At 44.4% G+C, this 14,241-nt stretch overlaps 1 protein-coding gene across 1 annotated transcript in view; it reads right to left on the bottom strand.

Moving 5' to 3' along the window:
• Positions 1–6,358: 6,358 nt before the first annotated feature.
• Positions 6,359–14,241, bottom strand: part of LOC139533606 (receptor-type tyrosine-protein phosphatase beta-like) — a 50,544-nt gene continuing 42,661 nt past the window's right edge. Inside the window, exon 15 of the mRNA XM_071331761.1 lies at positions 6,359–13,588. Within this exon, the coding sequence (XP_071187862.1) occupies positions 13,566–13,588 (23 nt within the window). The 3' untranslated portion in view covers positions 6,359–13,565. The remainder of the gene's footprint in view (positions 13,589–14,241) is intronic.

Below are 14,241 nucleotides of genomic sequence, written 5' to 3'. Positions count from 1 at the left end.
CTGATTATAGAGGTCAAAGGTTCTACAGGCCTCTAAATAACCGCTGCCAGGTATCCTGATTATAGAGATCAAACGGTTCTACAGGCCTCTAAATAACAGCTGCCAGGTATCCTGATTATAGAGATCAAACGGTTCTACAGGCCTCTAAATAACCGCTGCCAGGTATCCTGATTATAGAGGTCAAAGGTTCTACAGGCCTCTAAATAACAGCTGCCAGGTATCCTGATTATAGAGATCAAACGGTTCTACAGGCCTCTAAATAACCGCTGCCAGGTATCCTGATTATAGCGGTCAAACGGTTCTACAGGCCTCTAAATAACAGCTGCCAGGTATCCTGATTATAGAGGTCAAAGGTTCTACAGGCCTCTAAATAACCGCTGCCAGGTATCCTGATTATAGAGGTCAAAGGTTCTACAGGCCTCTAAATAACAGCTGCCAGGTATCCTGATTATAGAGGTCAAAGGTTCTACAGGCCTCTAAATAACCGCTGCCAGGTATCCTGATTATAGAGGTCAAACGGTTCTACAGGCCTCTAAATAACCGCTGCCAGGTATCCTGATTATAGAGGTCAAACGGTTCTACAGGCCTCTAAATAACAGCTGCCAGGTATCCTGATTATAGAGGTCAAAGGTTATACAGGCCTCTAAATAACAGCTGCCAGGTATCCTGATTATAGAGGTCAAAGGTTATACAGGCCTCTAAATACCTGCTGCCAGGTATCCTGATTATAGAGGTCAAACGGTTCTACAGGCCTCTAAATAACCGCTGCCAGGTATCCTGATTATAGAGGTCAAAGGTTCTACAGGCCTCTAAATAACAGCTGCCAGGTATCCTGATTATAGAGGTCAAAGGTTCTACAGGCCTCTAAATAACCGCTGCCAGGTATCCTGATTATAGAGGTCAAACGGTTCTACAGGCCTCTAAATAACCGCTGCCAGGTATCCTGATTATAGAGGTCAAAGGTTCTACAGGCCTCTAAATAACAGCTGCCAGGTATCCTGATTATAGAGGTCAAAGGTTCTACAGGCCTCTAAATAACCGCTGCCAGGTATCCTGATTATAGAGATCAAAGGTTCAACAGGCCTCTAAATAACAGCTGCCAGGTATCCTGATTATAGAGATCAAAGGTTCTACAGGCCTCTAAATAACCGCTGCCAGGTATCCTGATTATAGAGGTCAAAGGTTCTACAGGCCTCTAAATAACAGCTGCCAGGTATCCTGATTATAGAGGTCAAAGGTTCTACAGGCCTCTAAATAACCGCTGCCAGGTATCCTGATTATAGAGGTCAAAGGTTCTACAGGCCTCTAAATAACCGCTGCCAGGTATCCTGATTATAGAGGTCAAACGGTTCTACAGGCCTCTAAATAACCGCTGCCAGGTATCCTGATTATAGAGGTCAAAGGTTCTACAGGCCTCTAAATAACCGCTGCCAGGTATCCTGATTATAGAGGTCAAAGGTTCAACAGGCCTCTAAATAACCGCTGCCAGGTATCCTGATTATAGAGGTCAAAGGTTCTACAGGCCTCTAAATAACAGCTGCCAGGTATCCTGATTATAGAGGTCAAAGGTTCTACAGGCCTCTAAATAACCGCTGCCAGGTATCCTGATTATAGAGGTCAAAGGTTCTACAGGCCTCTAAATAACCGCTGCCAGGTATCCTGATTATAGAGGTCAAACGGTTCTACAGGCCTCTAAATAACCGCTGCCAGGTATCCTGATTATAGAGGTCAAAGGTTCTACAGGCCTCTAAATAACCGCTGCCAGGTATCCTGATTATAGAGGTCAAACGGTTCTACAGGCCTCTAAATAACCGCTGCCAGGTATCCTGATTATAGAGGTCAAACGGTTCTACAGGCCTCTAAATAACCGCTGCCAGGTATCCTGATTATAGAGGTCAAAGGTTCTACAGGCCTCTAAATAACAGCTGCCAGGTATCCTGATTATAGAGGTCAACAAGTTCTACAGGCCTCTAAATAACCGCTGCCAGGTATCCTGATTATAGAGGTCAAAGGTTCTACAGGCCTCTAAATAACCGCTGCCAGGTATCCTGATTATAGAGATCAAACGGTTCTACAGGCCTCTAAATAACAGCTGCCAGGTATCCTGATTATAGAGGTCAACAGGTTCTACAGGCCTCTAAATAACAGCTGCCAGGTATCCTGATTATAGAGATCAAAGGTTCTACAGGCCTCTAAATAACCGCTGCCAGGTAGCCTGATTATAGAGGTCAAAGGTTCTACAGGCCTCTAAATAACCGCTGCCAGGTATCCTGATTATAGAGGTCAAAGGTTCAACAGGCCTCTAAATAACCGCTGCCAGGTATCCTGATTATAGAGGTCAAAGGTTCTACAGGCCTCTAAATAACAGCTGCCAGGTATCCTGATTATAGAGGTCAAAGGTTATACAGGCCTCTAAATAACAGCTGCCAGGTATCCTGATTATAGAGGTCAAAGGTTATACAGGCCTCTAAATAACAGCTGCCAGGTATCCTGATTATAGAGGTCAAAGGTTATACAGGCCTCTAAATAACAGCTGCCAGGTATCCTGATTATAGAGGTCAAAGGTTATACAGGCCTCTAAATAACCGCTGCCAGGTATCCTGATTATAGAGGTCAAACGGTTCTACAGGCCTCTAAATAACAGCTGCCAGGTATCCTGATTATAGAGGTCAAAGGTTCTACAGGCCTCTAAATAACAGCTGCCAGGTATCCTGATTATAGAGGTCAAAGGTTCTACAGGCCTCTAAATAACAGCTGCCAGGTATCCTGATTATAGAGGTCAAAGGTTCTACAGGCCTCTAAATAACCACTGCCAGGTATCCTGATTATAGAGGTCAAAGGTTCTACAGGCCTCTAAATAACCGCTGCCAGGTATCCTGATTATAGAGGTCAAACGGTTCTACAGGCCTCTAAATAACCGCTGCCAGGTATCCTGATTATAGAGGTCAAAGGTTCTACAGGCCTCTAAATAACCGCTGCCAGGTATCCTGATTATAGAGGTCAAAGGTTCAACAGGCCTCTAAATAACCGCTGCCAGGTATCCTGATTATAGAGGTCAAAGGTTCTACAGGCCTCTAAATAACAGCTGCCAGGTATCCTGATTATAGAGGTCAAAGGTTCTACAGGCCTCTAAATAACCGCTGCCAGGTATCCTGATTATAGAGGTCAAAGGTTCTACAGGCCTCTAAATAACCGCTGCCAGGTATCCTGATTATAGAGGTCAAACGGTTCTACAGGCCTCTAAATAACCGCTGCCAGGTATCCTGATTATAGAGGTCAAAGGTCATACAGGCCTCTAAATAACAGCTGCCAGGTATCCTGATTATAGATGTCAAACGGTTCTACAGGCCTCTAAATAACAGCTGCCAGGTATCCTGATTATAGAGGTCAAAGGGTCTACAGGCCTCTAAATAACAGCTGCCAGGTATCCTGATTATAGAGGTCAAAGGTTCTACAGGCCTCTAAATAACCGCTGCCAGGTATCCTGATTATAGAGGTCAAACGGTTCTACAGGCCTCTAAATAACCGCTGCCAGGTATCCTGATTATAGAGGTCAAAGGTTCTACAGGCCTCTAAATAACCGCTGCCAGGTATCCTGATTATAGAGGTCAAACGGTTCTACAGGCCTCTAAATAACCGCTGCCAGGTATCCTGATTATAGAAGTCAAAGGTTATACAGGCCTCTAAATAACCGCTGCCAGGTATCCTGATTATAGTGGTCAAAGGTTCTACAGGCCTCTAAATAACAGCTGCCAGGTATCCTGATTATAGAGGTCTAAGGTTCAACAGGCCTCTAAATAACAGCTGCCAGGTATCCTGATTATAGAGGTCAAAGGTTATACAGGCCTCTAAATAACCGCTGCCAGGTATCCTGATTATAGAGGTCAAACGGTTCTACAGGCCTCTAAATAACCGCTGCCAGGTATCCTGATTATAGAGGTCAAACGGTTCAACAGGCCTCTAAATAACAGCTGCCAGGTATCCTGATTATAGAGGTCAAAGGTTATACAGGCCTCTAAATAACAGCTGCCAGGTATCCTGATTATAGAGGTCAAAGGTTCTACAGGCCTCTAAATAACCGCTGCCAGGTATCCTGATTATAGAGGTCAAACGGTTCTACAGGCCTCTAAATAACCGCTGCCAGGTATCCTGATTATAGCGGTCAAAGGTTATACAGGCCTCTAAATAACCGCTGCCAGGTATCCTGATTATAGAGGTCAAACGGTTCTACAGGCCTCTAAATAACCGCTGCCAGGTATCCTGATTATAGAGGTCAAACGGTTCTACAGGCCTCTAAATAACCGCTGCCAGGTATCCTGATTATAGAGGTCAAACGGTTCTACAGGCCTCTAAATAACAGCTGCCAGGTATCCTGATTATAGAGGTCAAAGGTTCTACAGGCCTCTAAATAACCGCTGCCAGGTATCCTGATGGGTGGAATTGAAGTAGGAAAAGGAAAAGAGAGAGAAAGACTAGGGAGAGAGAGAGAGAGGGAGAGAAGAAGAGAGAGAGAGAGAGAGAGAGAGAGAGAGAGAGAGAGAGAGAGAGAGAGAGAAGAAGAGAGAATAGAAAGAGAGAGAATAGAGAGAGACCCTTGAGAGGTGTAGAAGTGAAAGCACCAGGACCCATAGGGCTCTGGTCAAAAGGAGTTCATTGCTGTATATACTGTAGGTACTGTGGTGCTATTTGGGACGCAGTTGTAGAGTGGGAAGAGGACCAAGACGGATCTTTAAAAAATAAATAATGAAATTGTAGAATGCATCGTCATTAGACTGTCTGTGTAGGGTCAGCTTGTATCAGGATGTCAGGTAGCCTCGAGGTTAGAGCGTTGGGGCAGTAACAGTCGCCGGTTCGAATTCCAGAGCCAACCAGATGAAAAGTCTATCGTTGTGCAGGGGGGCACTTAACCCTCCAACTTGTCCAGGGACACTGGTAAATGGTGGACCATGGCTCTGACCTGAACTCTCTGTGGGAGTCTCAGGGGGAGTTGGGGTATGCAAGAAACAGCCCTTCCTCCCCCCACACTCATTCACAAATCCACATTAGGTTGAAGCCAGTGGATTGGAGTGTGTGTGAACGACGTCACACACACACACACACACGTACGTGATGGTGCACTTCAATCACTCAGTACTTTTCTGTGATTAAGGGCTCTGTTCAAACTGTAAAAGGTAAGCGTTGTAGAAAGAACATTTCAGGTTGAGCTGATGTACAGCCTTCAGAAAGGATTCACACCCCTGGACTTCTACCACATTCTATTGTGTTACAGCCTGAATTTAAAATGGATTACATTTAGATTTTGGTTCACAGGCCGAAACACAAGACCCCATAATGTCAAAGTGGAATTATGTTTTAAGACAGTTTTAGGGCCCCTCTACATACAGAGCTGTCCTAGAGAGGGCCCCTATACACACAGAGCTGTCTTAGAGAGGGCCCCTCTACACACAGAGCTGTCCTAGAGAGGGCCCCTCTACACACAGAGCTGTCTTAGAGAGGGCCCCTCTACACACAGAGCTGTCTTAGAGAGGGCCCCTCTACACACAGAGCTGTCCTAGAGAGGGCCCCTCTACACACAGAGCAGCTCTAAGGTTCTCACTGACAGATTCAGGGTAATGCCTTCTGTAAGATCAGTGCAGGTTACCCAGGCACACAGTCCTACCAGGATATATTCAGTCCTACCAGGATATATTCAGTCCTACCAGGATATATTCAGTCCTACCAGGCACACAGTCCTACCAGGATATATTCAGTCCTACCAGGCACACAGTCCTACCAGGATATATTCAGTCCTACCAGGCACACAGTCCTACCAGGATATATTCAGTCCTACCAGGATATATTCAGTCCTACCAGGATATATTCAGTCCTACCAGGATATATTCAGTCCTACCATGATATATTCAGTCCTACCAGGCACATAGTCCTACCAGGATATATTCAGTCCTACCAGCATATATTCAGTCCTACCAGGATATATTCAGTGCTACCAGGCACACAGTCCTACCAGGATATATTCAGTCCTACCAGGCACACAGTCCTACCAGGCACACAGTCCTACCAGGATATATTCAGTCCTACCAGGCACACAGTCCTACCAGGCACACAGTCCTACCAGGCACACAGTCCTACCAGGATATATTCAGTCCTACCAGGCACACAGTCCTACCAGGATATATTCAGTCCTACCAGGATATTCAGTCCTAGCATGCCGGTTCTATCCTCTCTAAATTAAGTAAAATAACGTCTTGCACATCATTTCTAAGCAGGCTAAATTGCGGTTGGGAATTTACATTTTTTTGCAAACAAAATGTATATACTGCATTATGTGGAATATCTCATTCAAAATGTCCACTAGATGTATCTATAGTCTTATTTTATTGTACATGATTAACATATTTAACATGGTTGCATATTCTTGGCATTATTAATGTAATCATATATTCAAAACAATGTTTCGCTTTTTTACTTACATGCATAACACATAGCTTATCATACCAACCAATACACATGGATAAACATGGGTTACAAAACCAGGCACATTCACAACATAACATTGTATACAGTCATTCACATTGATCCAGTGCAACACAATGAGACAGAGAAGCACATCTCTTCCCTGTAGGTGTAGGTCACGTGACAGTTGTTGGGTTGTGACACCTCTGCTAGTCACAATATGTTAACGCAATCAAATATACAATCTACACCAGTATAGATAGACACACCAGTATAGACAGACTAGTGTCCTGTCCAGGGGGTGTACTAGTACATTAATCTACACCAGTATAGTCAGACAGACTAGTGTCCTGTCCAGGGGGTGTACTAGTACATTAATCTATACCAGTATAGTCAGACAGACTAGTGTCCTGTCCAGGGGGTGTACTAGTACATTAATCTACACCAGTATAGTCAGACAGACTAGTGTCCTGTCCAGGGGGTGTACTAGTACATTAATCTACACCAGTATAGTCAGACAGACTAGTGTCCTGTCCAGGGGGTGTACTAGTACATTAATCTACACCAGTATAGTCAGACAGACTAGTGTCCTGTCCAGGGGGTGTACTAGTACATTAATCTATACCAGTATAGTCAGACACACTAGTGTCCTGTCCAGGGGGTGTACTAGTACATTAATCTACACCAGTATAGTCAGACAGACTAGTGTCCTGTCCAGGGGGTGTACTAGTACATTAATCTATACCAGTATAGTCAGACAGACTAGTGTCCTGTCCAGGGGGTGTACTAGTACATTAATCTACACCAGTATAGTCAGACAGACTAGTGTCCTGTCCAGGGGGTGTACTAGTACATTAATCTACACCAGTATAGTCAGACAGACTAGTGTCCTGTCCAGGGGGTGTACTAGTACATTAATCTACACCAGTATAGTCAGACAGACTAGTGTCCTGTCCAGGGGGTGTACTAGTACATTAATCTACACCAGTATAGTCAGACACACTAGTGTCCTGTCCAGGGGGTGTACTAGTACATTAATCTATACCAGTATAGTCAGACAGACTAGTGTCCTGTCCAGGGGGTGTACAGTGTCCTGTCCAGGGGGTGTACATTAATCTACACCAGTATAGTCAGACAGACTAGTGTCCTGTCCAGGGGGTGTACTAGTACATTAATCTACACCAGTATAGTCAGACACACTAGTGTCCTGTCCAGGGGGTGTACTAGTACATTAAGTTGCCTCACAGGCTCCTGCCCTTTGGTCCGCTCTGGCTTGGAAAAGGCTTCCTTATTTTGTCAGTATGCTCACCGAGTAAGATACTGCTCTAGAGAGATACTACTCCTATGATTAATCACTCTATGGCTGTGTGCTCCAAATGGCACCCTATTCCCTACATAGTACACTACTTTTAACCGCAGCCCTATGGGCTCTGGTCAATAGTAGTGCGCTATATAGGGAATAGGATGCCTTACCTTTTGGGATGCAGCCTACATCAGCCTACATAAGTGATTAATTAATACAACCTTAGTTCTCCAGAGGGATGAACGGTTCATAGTTAACTATGTGCTGAACGTAATGAGTTGGCAGATTACCTCATCGTATTAACAAGAGACAGGAAACAGATTAAGAGACAGGAAACAGAGTTAGAAACCATTTAGGAACATGCATCAACACCTCTCTCCTCCACTGCCAGCAGTATGATTATGAAAAACAAACAGATGAAAAGAAACAAGATCATTCTCTACTTTAAAATGAAAGGGAACATTCTAGGCTAGGAAACATACTCGGCTAGGGAACATACTAGATTAGGAAACATACTCGGCTAGGGAACATACTAGGCTAGGGAACATACTAGACTAGGAAACATTCTAGGCTAGGGAACATTCTAGGCTAGGGAACATTCTAGGCTAGGGAACATTCTAGGCTAGGGAACATTCTAGGCTAGGCAACATTCTAGGCTAGGGAACATTCTAGGCTAGGGAACATTCTAGGCTAGGGAACATTCTAGGCTAGGGAACATTCTAGGCTAGGCAACATTCTAGGCTAGGGAACATTCTAGACTAGGGAACATTCTAGGCTAGGGAACATTCTAGACTAGGGAACATTCTAGACTAGGGAACATTCTTTCAGTTAGTTTAAGCTATGCGCATATTCCAGATGCACAACCATCCTATAGGTCATGTGGAATTATACCTACTGTAAATGATACCTACTGTAAATTATAAATATGGCAGGCTTACACCATGACTTCTCTGTTAAAGACAGTTCCTCTGATTTGCCGCCAACACCTCTGTCCCTAATCTCCGTGTTTCTTTCTAAAGGCCTCGGTTACAATGTTTCCCCCTGCAGCTCAACTGTTGGTTGGTGAGCGACGTAGTAGCCATGTCACAGCAAAACAGAGACGTTGGAAGAACATTCATCAGGTAGCTAAGCGCCTTCACAGTAAGTTCTAGCTGCTGTATGGGCACGAGCCCTACTCTGGTGGAACTCAGAGAGATGTGTTCCAGAGGGTCATTGGGGATCTGAGAGCGTATTAGTTTGACAGGAGGGATGGGGGATTGATATAGATTTCTGTAATGAAAAACTTTTGAGGAATCCACAGTGGAGCTTAACACACTATTAAATCCACTCAACTCCCAGCAGGGAGGAGAACAGATGGAGAGAGTTGATGTTTCTGTACTGTATTATCTGGAGACAATCTCTTTATGATATGACCTTTAGGCTTATAGGGGAGGACAGGGGTCAGAGGGTCAAGCCTGAGAGACTGGTGCTCTACTCTACAGAATACTGTATACATTGCCTTACTTGCTGTGTGGGGTCATTTGGTGCACAAGCAATGACGAGTGCCGGCATTTTTTTGTGAAGAGGGGAATAGGACTAAACAGGAAATTCAATATCCCTGCCACTGGGAGGAGTCAGAATGTGTTCCATCTGATACTACTGGGAGGAGTCAGAATGTGTTCCATCTGATACTACTGGGAGGAGTCAGAATGTGTTCCATCTGATACTACTGGGAGGAGTCAGAATGTGTTCCATCTGATACTACTGGGAGGAGTCAGAATGTGTTCCATCTGATACTACTGGGAGGAGTCAGAATGTGGTCCATCTGATACTACTGGGAGGAGTCAGAATGTGTTCCATCTGATACTACGGGGAGGAGTCAGAATGTGTTCCATCTGATACTACTGGGAGGAGTCAGAATGTGTTCCATCTGATACTACGGGGAGGAGTCAGAATGTGTTCCATCTGATACTACGGGGAGGAGTCAGAATGTGTTCCATCTGATACTACTGGGAGGAGTCAGAATGTGTTCCATCTGATACTACTGGGAGGAGTCAGAATGTGTTCCATCTGATACCACTGGGAGGAGTCAGAATGTGTTCCATCTGATACCACTGGGAGGAGTCAGAATGTGTTCCATCTGATACTACTGGGAGGAGTCAGAATGTGTTCCATCTGATACTACGGGGAGGAGTCAGAATGTGTTCCATCTGATACTACTGGGAGGAGTCAGAATGTGTTCCATCTGATACTACTGGGAGGAGTCAGAATGTGTTCCATCTGATACTACTGGGAGGAGTCAGAATGTGTTCCATCTGATACCACGGGGAGGAGTCAGAATGTGTTCCATCTGATACTACTGGGAGGAGTCAGAATGTGTTCCATCTGATACTACTGGGAGGAGTCAGAATGTGTTCCATCTGATACCACGGGGAGGAGTCAGAATGTGTTCCATCTGATACTACTGGGAGGAGTCAGAATGTGTTCCTTCTGATACTACTGGGAGGAGTCAGAATGTGTTCCTTCTGATACTACTGGGAGGAGTAAGAATGTGTTCCATCTGATACCACTGGGAGGAGTCAGAATGTGTTCCATCTGATACCACTGGGAGGAGTCAGAATGTGTTCCATCTGATACTACTGGGAGGAGTCAGAATGTGTTCCATCTGATAGTACTGGGAGGAGTCAGAATGTGTTCCATCTGATACTACGGGGAGGAGTCAGAATGTGTTCCATCTGATACTACAGGGAGGAGTCAGAATGTGTTCCATCTGATACTACTGGGAGGAGTCAGAATGTGTTCCATCTGACACTACTGGGAGGAGTCAGAATGTGTTCCATCTGATACCACGGGGAGGAGTCAGAATGTGTTCCATCTGATACTACTGGGAGGAGTCAGAATGTGTTCCTTCTGATACTACTGGGAGGAGTCAGAATGTGTTCCTTCTGATACTACTGGGAGGAGTAAGAATGTGTTCCATATGATACAACTGGGAGGAGTCAGAATGTGTTCCATCTGATACTACTGGGAGGAGTCAGAATGTGTTCCATCTGATACTACTGGGAGGAGTCAGAATGTGTTCCATCTGATACTACTGGGAGGAGTCAGAATGTGTTCCATCTGATACTATGGGGAGGAGTCAGAATGTGTTCCATCTGATACTACTGGGAGGAGTCAGAATGTGTTCCATCTGATACTACTGGGAGGAGTCAGAATGTGTTCCATCTGATACTACTGGGAGGAGTCAGAATGTGTTCCATCTGATACTACTGGGAGGAGTCAGAATGTGTTCCATCTGATACTATGGGGAGGAGTCAGAATGTGTTCCATCTGATACTACTGGGAGGAGTCAGAATGTGTTCCATCTGATACTACTGGGAGGAGTCAGAATGTGTTCCATCTGATACTACTGGGAGGAGTCAGAATGTGTTCCATCTGATACTACTGGGAGGAGTCAGAATGTGTTCCATCTGATACTACGGGGAGGAGTCAGAATGTGTTCCATCTGATACTACGGGGAGGAGTCAGAATGTGTTCCATCTGATACTACTGGGAGGAGTCAGAATGTGTTCCATCTGATACTACTGGGAGGAGTCAGAATGTGTTCCATCTGATACTACTGGGAGGAGTCAGAATGTGCTCCATCTGATACTATGGGGAGGAGTCAGAATGTGTTCCATCTGATACTACGGGGAGGAGTCAAAATGTGTTCCATCTGATACTATGGGGAGGAGTCAGAATGTGTTCCATCTGATACTACTGGGAGGAGTCAGAATGTGTTCCATCTGATACTACTGGGAGGAGTCAGAATGTGTTCCTTCTGATACTACTGGGAGGAGTCAGAATGTGTTCCTTCTGATACTACTGGGAGGAGTAAGAATGTGTTCCATCTGATACTACTGGGAGGAGTCAGAATGTGTTCCATCTGATACCACTGGGAGGAGTCAGAATGTGTTCCATCTGATACTACTGGGAGGAGTCAGAATGTGTTCCATCTGATACTACGGGGAGGAGTCAGAATGTGTTCCATCTGATACTACGGGGAGGAGTCAGAATGTGTTCCATCTGATACAACTGGGAGGAGTCAGAACCCTGAAAATGATTATCTTAGTATTTATGTTTTAAAGCTAGTATTTTCATGTTTAAATTGAACAACAAAGTTAAAATAAATATGTGATTTTTGTCGAGACACTAACATAATGGGAGCCATTGGAGAGAAGATTCAATCTGAACGTACTATTTATATGTAGATACAGATTGATTTTGAAATACTAACATAATGAGAGCTTCTGAAGATCTGCAATATTTTCAGTAACAATGGGAAGAATGCCAACCAACACGCTCTCTTCTGTAGCTCAGTCTTTGTTTCCGTGGCTTGGGGCTCAGAGAAGCTCAGACAGAGAAAATGCCACGTCCCAAACCTGTAGTCTGGAAAGGTCAGTGTCTTGGCCACTGCAGACCTCTCACAGGGTCAGGATGTTGACATTTTATTCAATTCTCTCACTTTATCCCCAGGATCTCAGCAGGATTTGGCCAGTATTGCTTATTGTGTGAAGTTTCTTCAGTTGTTTTTAGTTTCGTCCTACTTCTAGACCTTCTCCTGTTGAGATCAGGAAGCCGGACAGCTCAGATTCAGTTGAAGGGATCTCCCGCTCAGTTCAACATGACATAGAAAGATCACCGCTCGTATGTTCACAGACACATCCATCAGCCTAGTTTTATGCCAAAAGGATGAACAGAAATGCAACATCATGTTTTGAGGAAGGTAATGTACAAAACCCATACAGTCGCTCTCATGAACACTCCCTCCATCTTGGTTTGAAAGACATTGGAAAAAAGGTTACCACCTCTTTCGGAGACAACCGAATACAAGATGGCGTTTGTTTTCCAGTAGAGTATTCCCTTCGCCCTAGAAAACATAGGTAGCTGAGATGGCGTACTTATACAAACTATATGCTGTTCCCTCCTCCAGGCTCTACTGTACAATCTCAATGGTACACACACACACAACATGAACTGATGCTATGTTTAACGATAAGAGGACTATTCACAACACAACCAACTGTACAGACGGTCTGCTACTTTACACAAGGATATAGACAGCATTGTGATGAGCTACTCTCAAGACAGCTAGCTGTCTGTCTATCTGCTCCAGGGTAATTCTTTTTTTAACTACAAACCAGCAACTAGGATTTAGAATATATTATACAGAAAGGGCTTTGTACCCAAACGGCACCCTATTCCCTATATAGTGCACAACTTTTGATTAGGGCCGATAGAGAATAGGGTGCCACTTAGGATGCAGGGAAGGTTCCTTCAGGGGAGGTTTTTAGGTGGTCAAGCCTCGTCATAATAATGCTTTGTGACGTAGCTACGCCTCATAGAATCCCATTTATTGCTTCGCCTGATAGCTTTCATTCATCTTTTTTTTTCTGTTACGTTGAATAAGAATCATTATATTTACGTTTATATCAGTTCCTTTTGTCTTTTCATCAGACATTACTAATATTAAAATTAGATGAGTTTAAGAATACTGTTTCTTGGAAGCGCTTACAATTAGGTGTAAAACAATATAATCACATACATCTCATTGAATGCAACCTAAGGTATTCAGGTATGAGTGAACGTAACGTCAATATTTCCAGATGTCGATCTGCTCCATTTTAAATAGACATCCTGAGAGGTTGAACCAACAGTGTATCAAACATAAATAAAGGACCCCCGTCTATAGTCCTTTAGTGGTGACAGACTGGCGGTCTGGTGGTACTGAACAGATTCCTCCCTGCTTTTCATTCTCACTCAGTTGTGTGGAGAGGAAACCCGACTGTCTTTAACGTCCCGTGTACACAAAATCTGAAGAGAGTAAGACAAAATAAAGGCACATTTAGTCAAATATTATGTCAAATACGTGTACTAAATCTACCCTTCCGTATGATTGACGGTTTAGGGGATTATCGTTTTAGCGACTCAAAATGGAACTGTGATTAAAGCCATAGAGTTAGACATACTAGAACGGGACATTGCCATCAAGTCAATGTTCTCTGGTGGGGGGCCAGCTGCCATGTTGGCTTTGTCTGTTCTAGTCATGGTAGTTCTATTGGTAGGCTTACAGCCGTCTGTCCGTTCCAGTCATGGTAATTCTATTGGTAGGCTTACAGCCGTCTGTCCGTTCCAGTCATGGTAGTTCTATTGGTAGGCTTACAGCCGTCTGTCCGTTCCAGTCATGGTAATTCTATTGGTAGGCTTACAGCCGTCTGTCCGTTCCAGTCATGGTAATTCTATTGGTAGGCTTACAGCCGTCTGTCCGTTCCAGTCATGGTAGTTCTATTGGTAGGCTTACAGCTGTCTGTCCGTTCCAGTCATGGTAGTTCTATTGGTAGGCTTACAGCCGTCTGTCCGTTCCAGTCATGGTAGTTCTATTGGTAGGCTTACAGCTGTCTGTCCGTTCCAGTCATGGTAGTTCTATTGGTAGGCTTACAGCCGTCTGTCCGTTCCAGTTATGGTAA

The sequence above is a fragment of the Salvelinus alpinus genome, chromosome 11 (assembly GCF_045679555.1).
Source record: "Salvelinus alpinus chromosome 11, SLU_Salpinus.1, whole genome shotgun sequence".
Taxonomy (NCBI): domain Eukaryota; kingdom Metazoa; phylum Chordata; class Actinopteri; order Salmoniformes; family Salmonidae; genus Salvelinus; species Salvelinus alpinus.
This window is presented reverse-complemented; position numbering and strand designations above follow the sequence as displayed.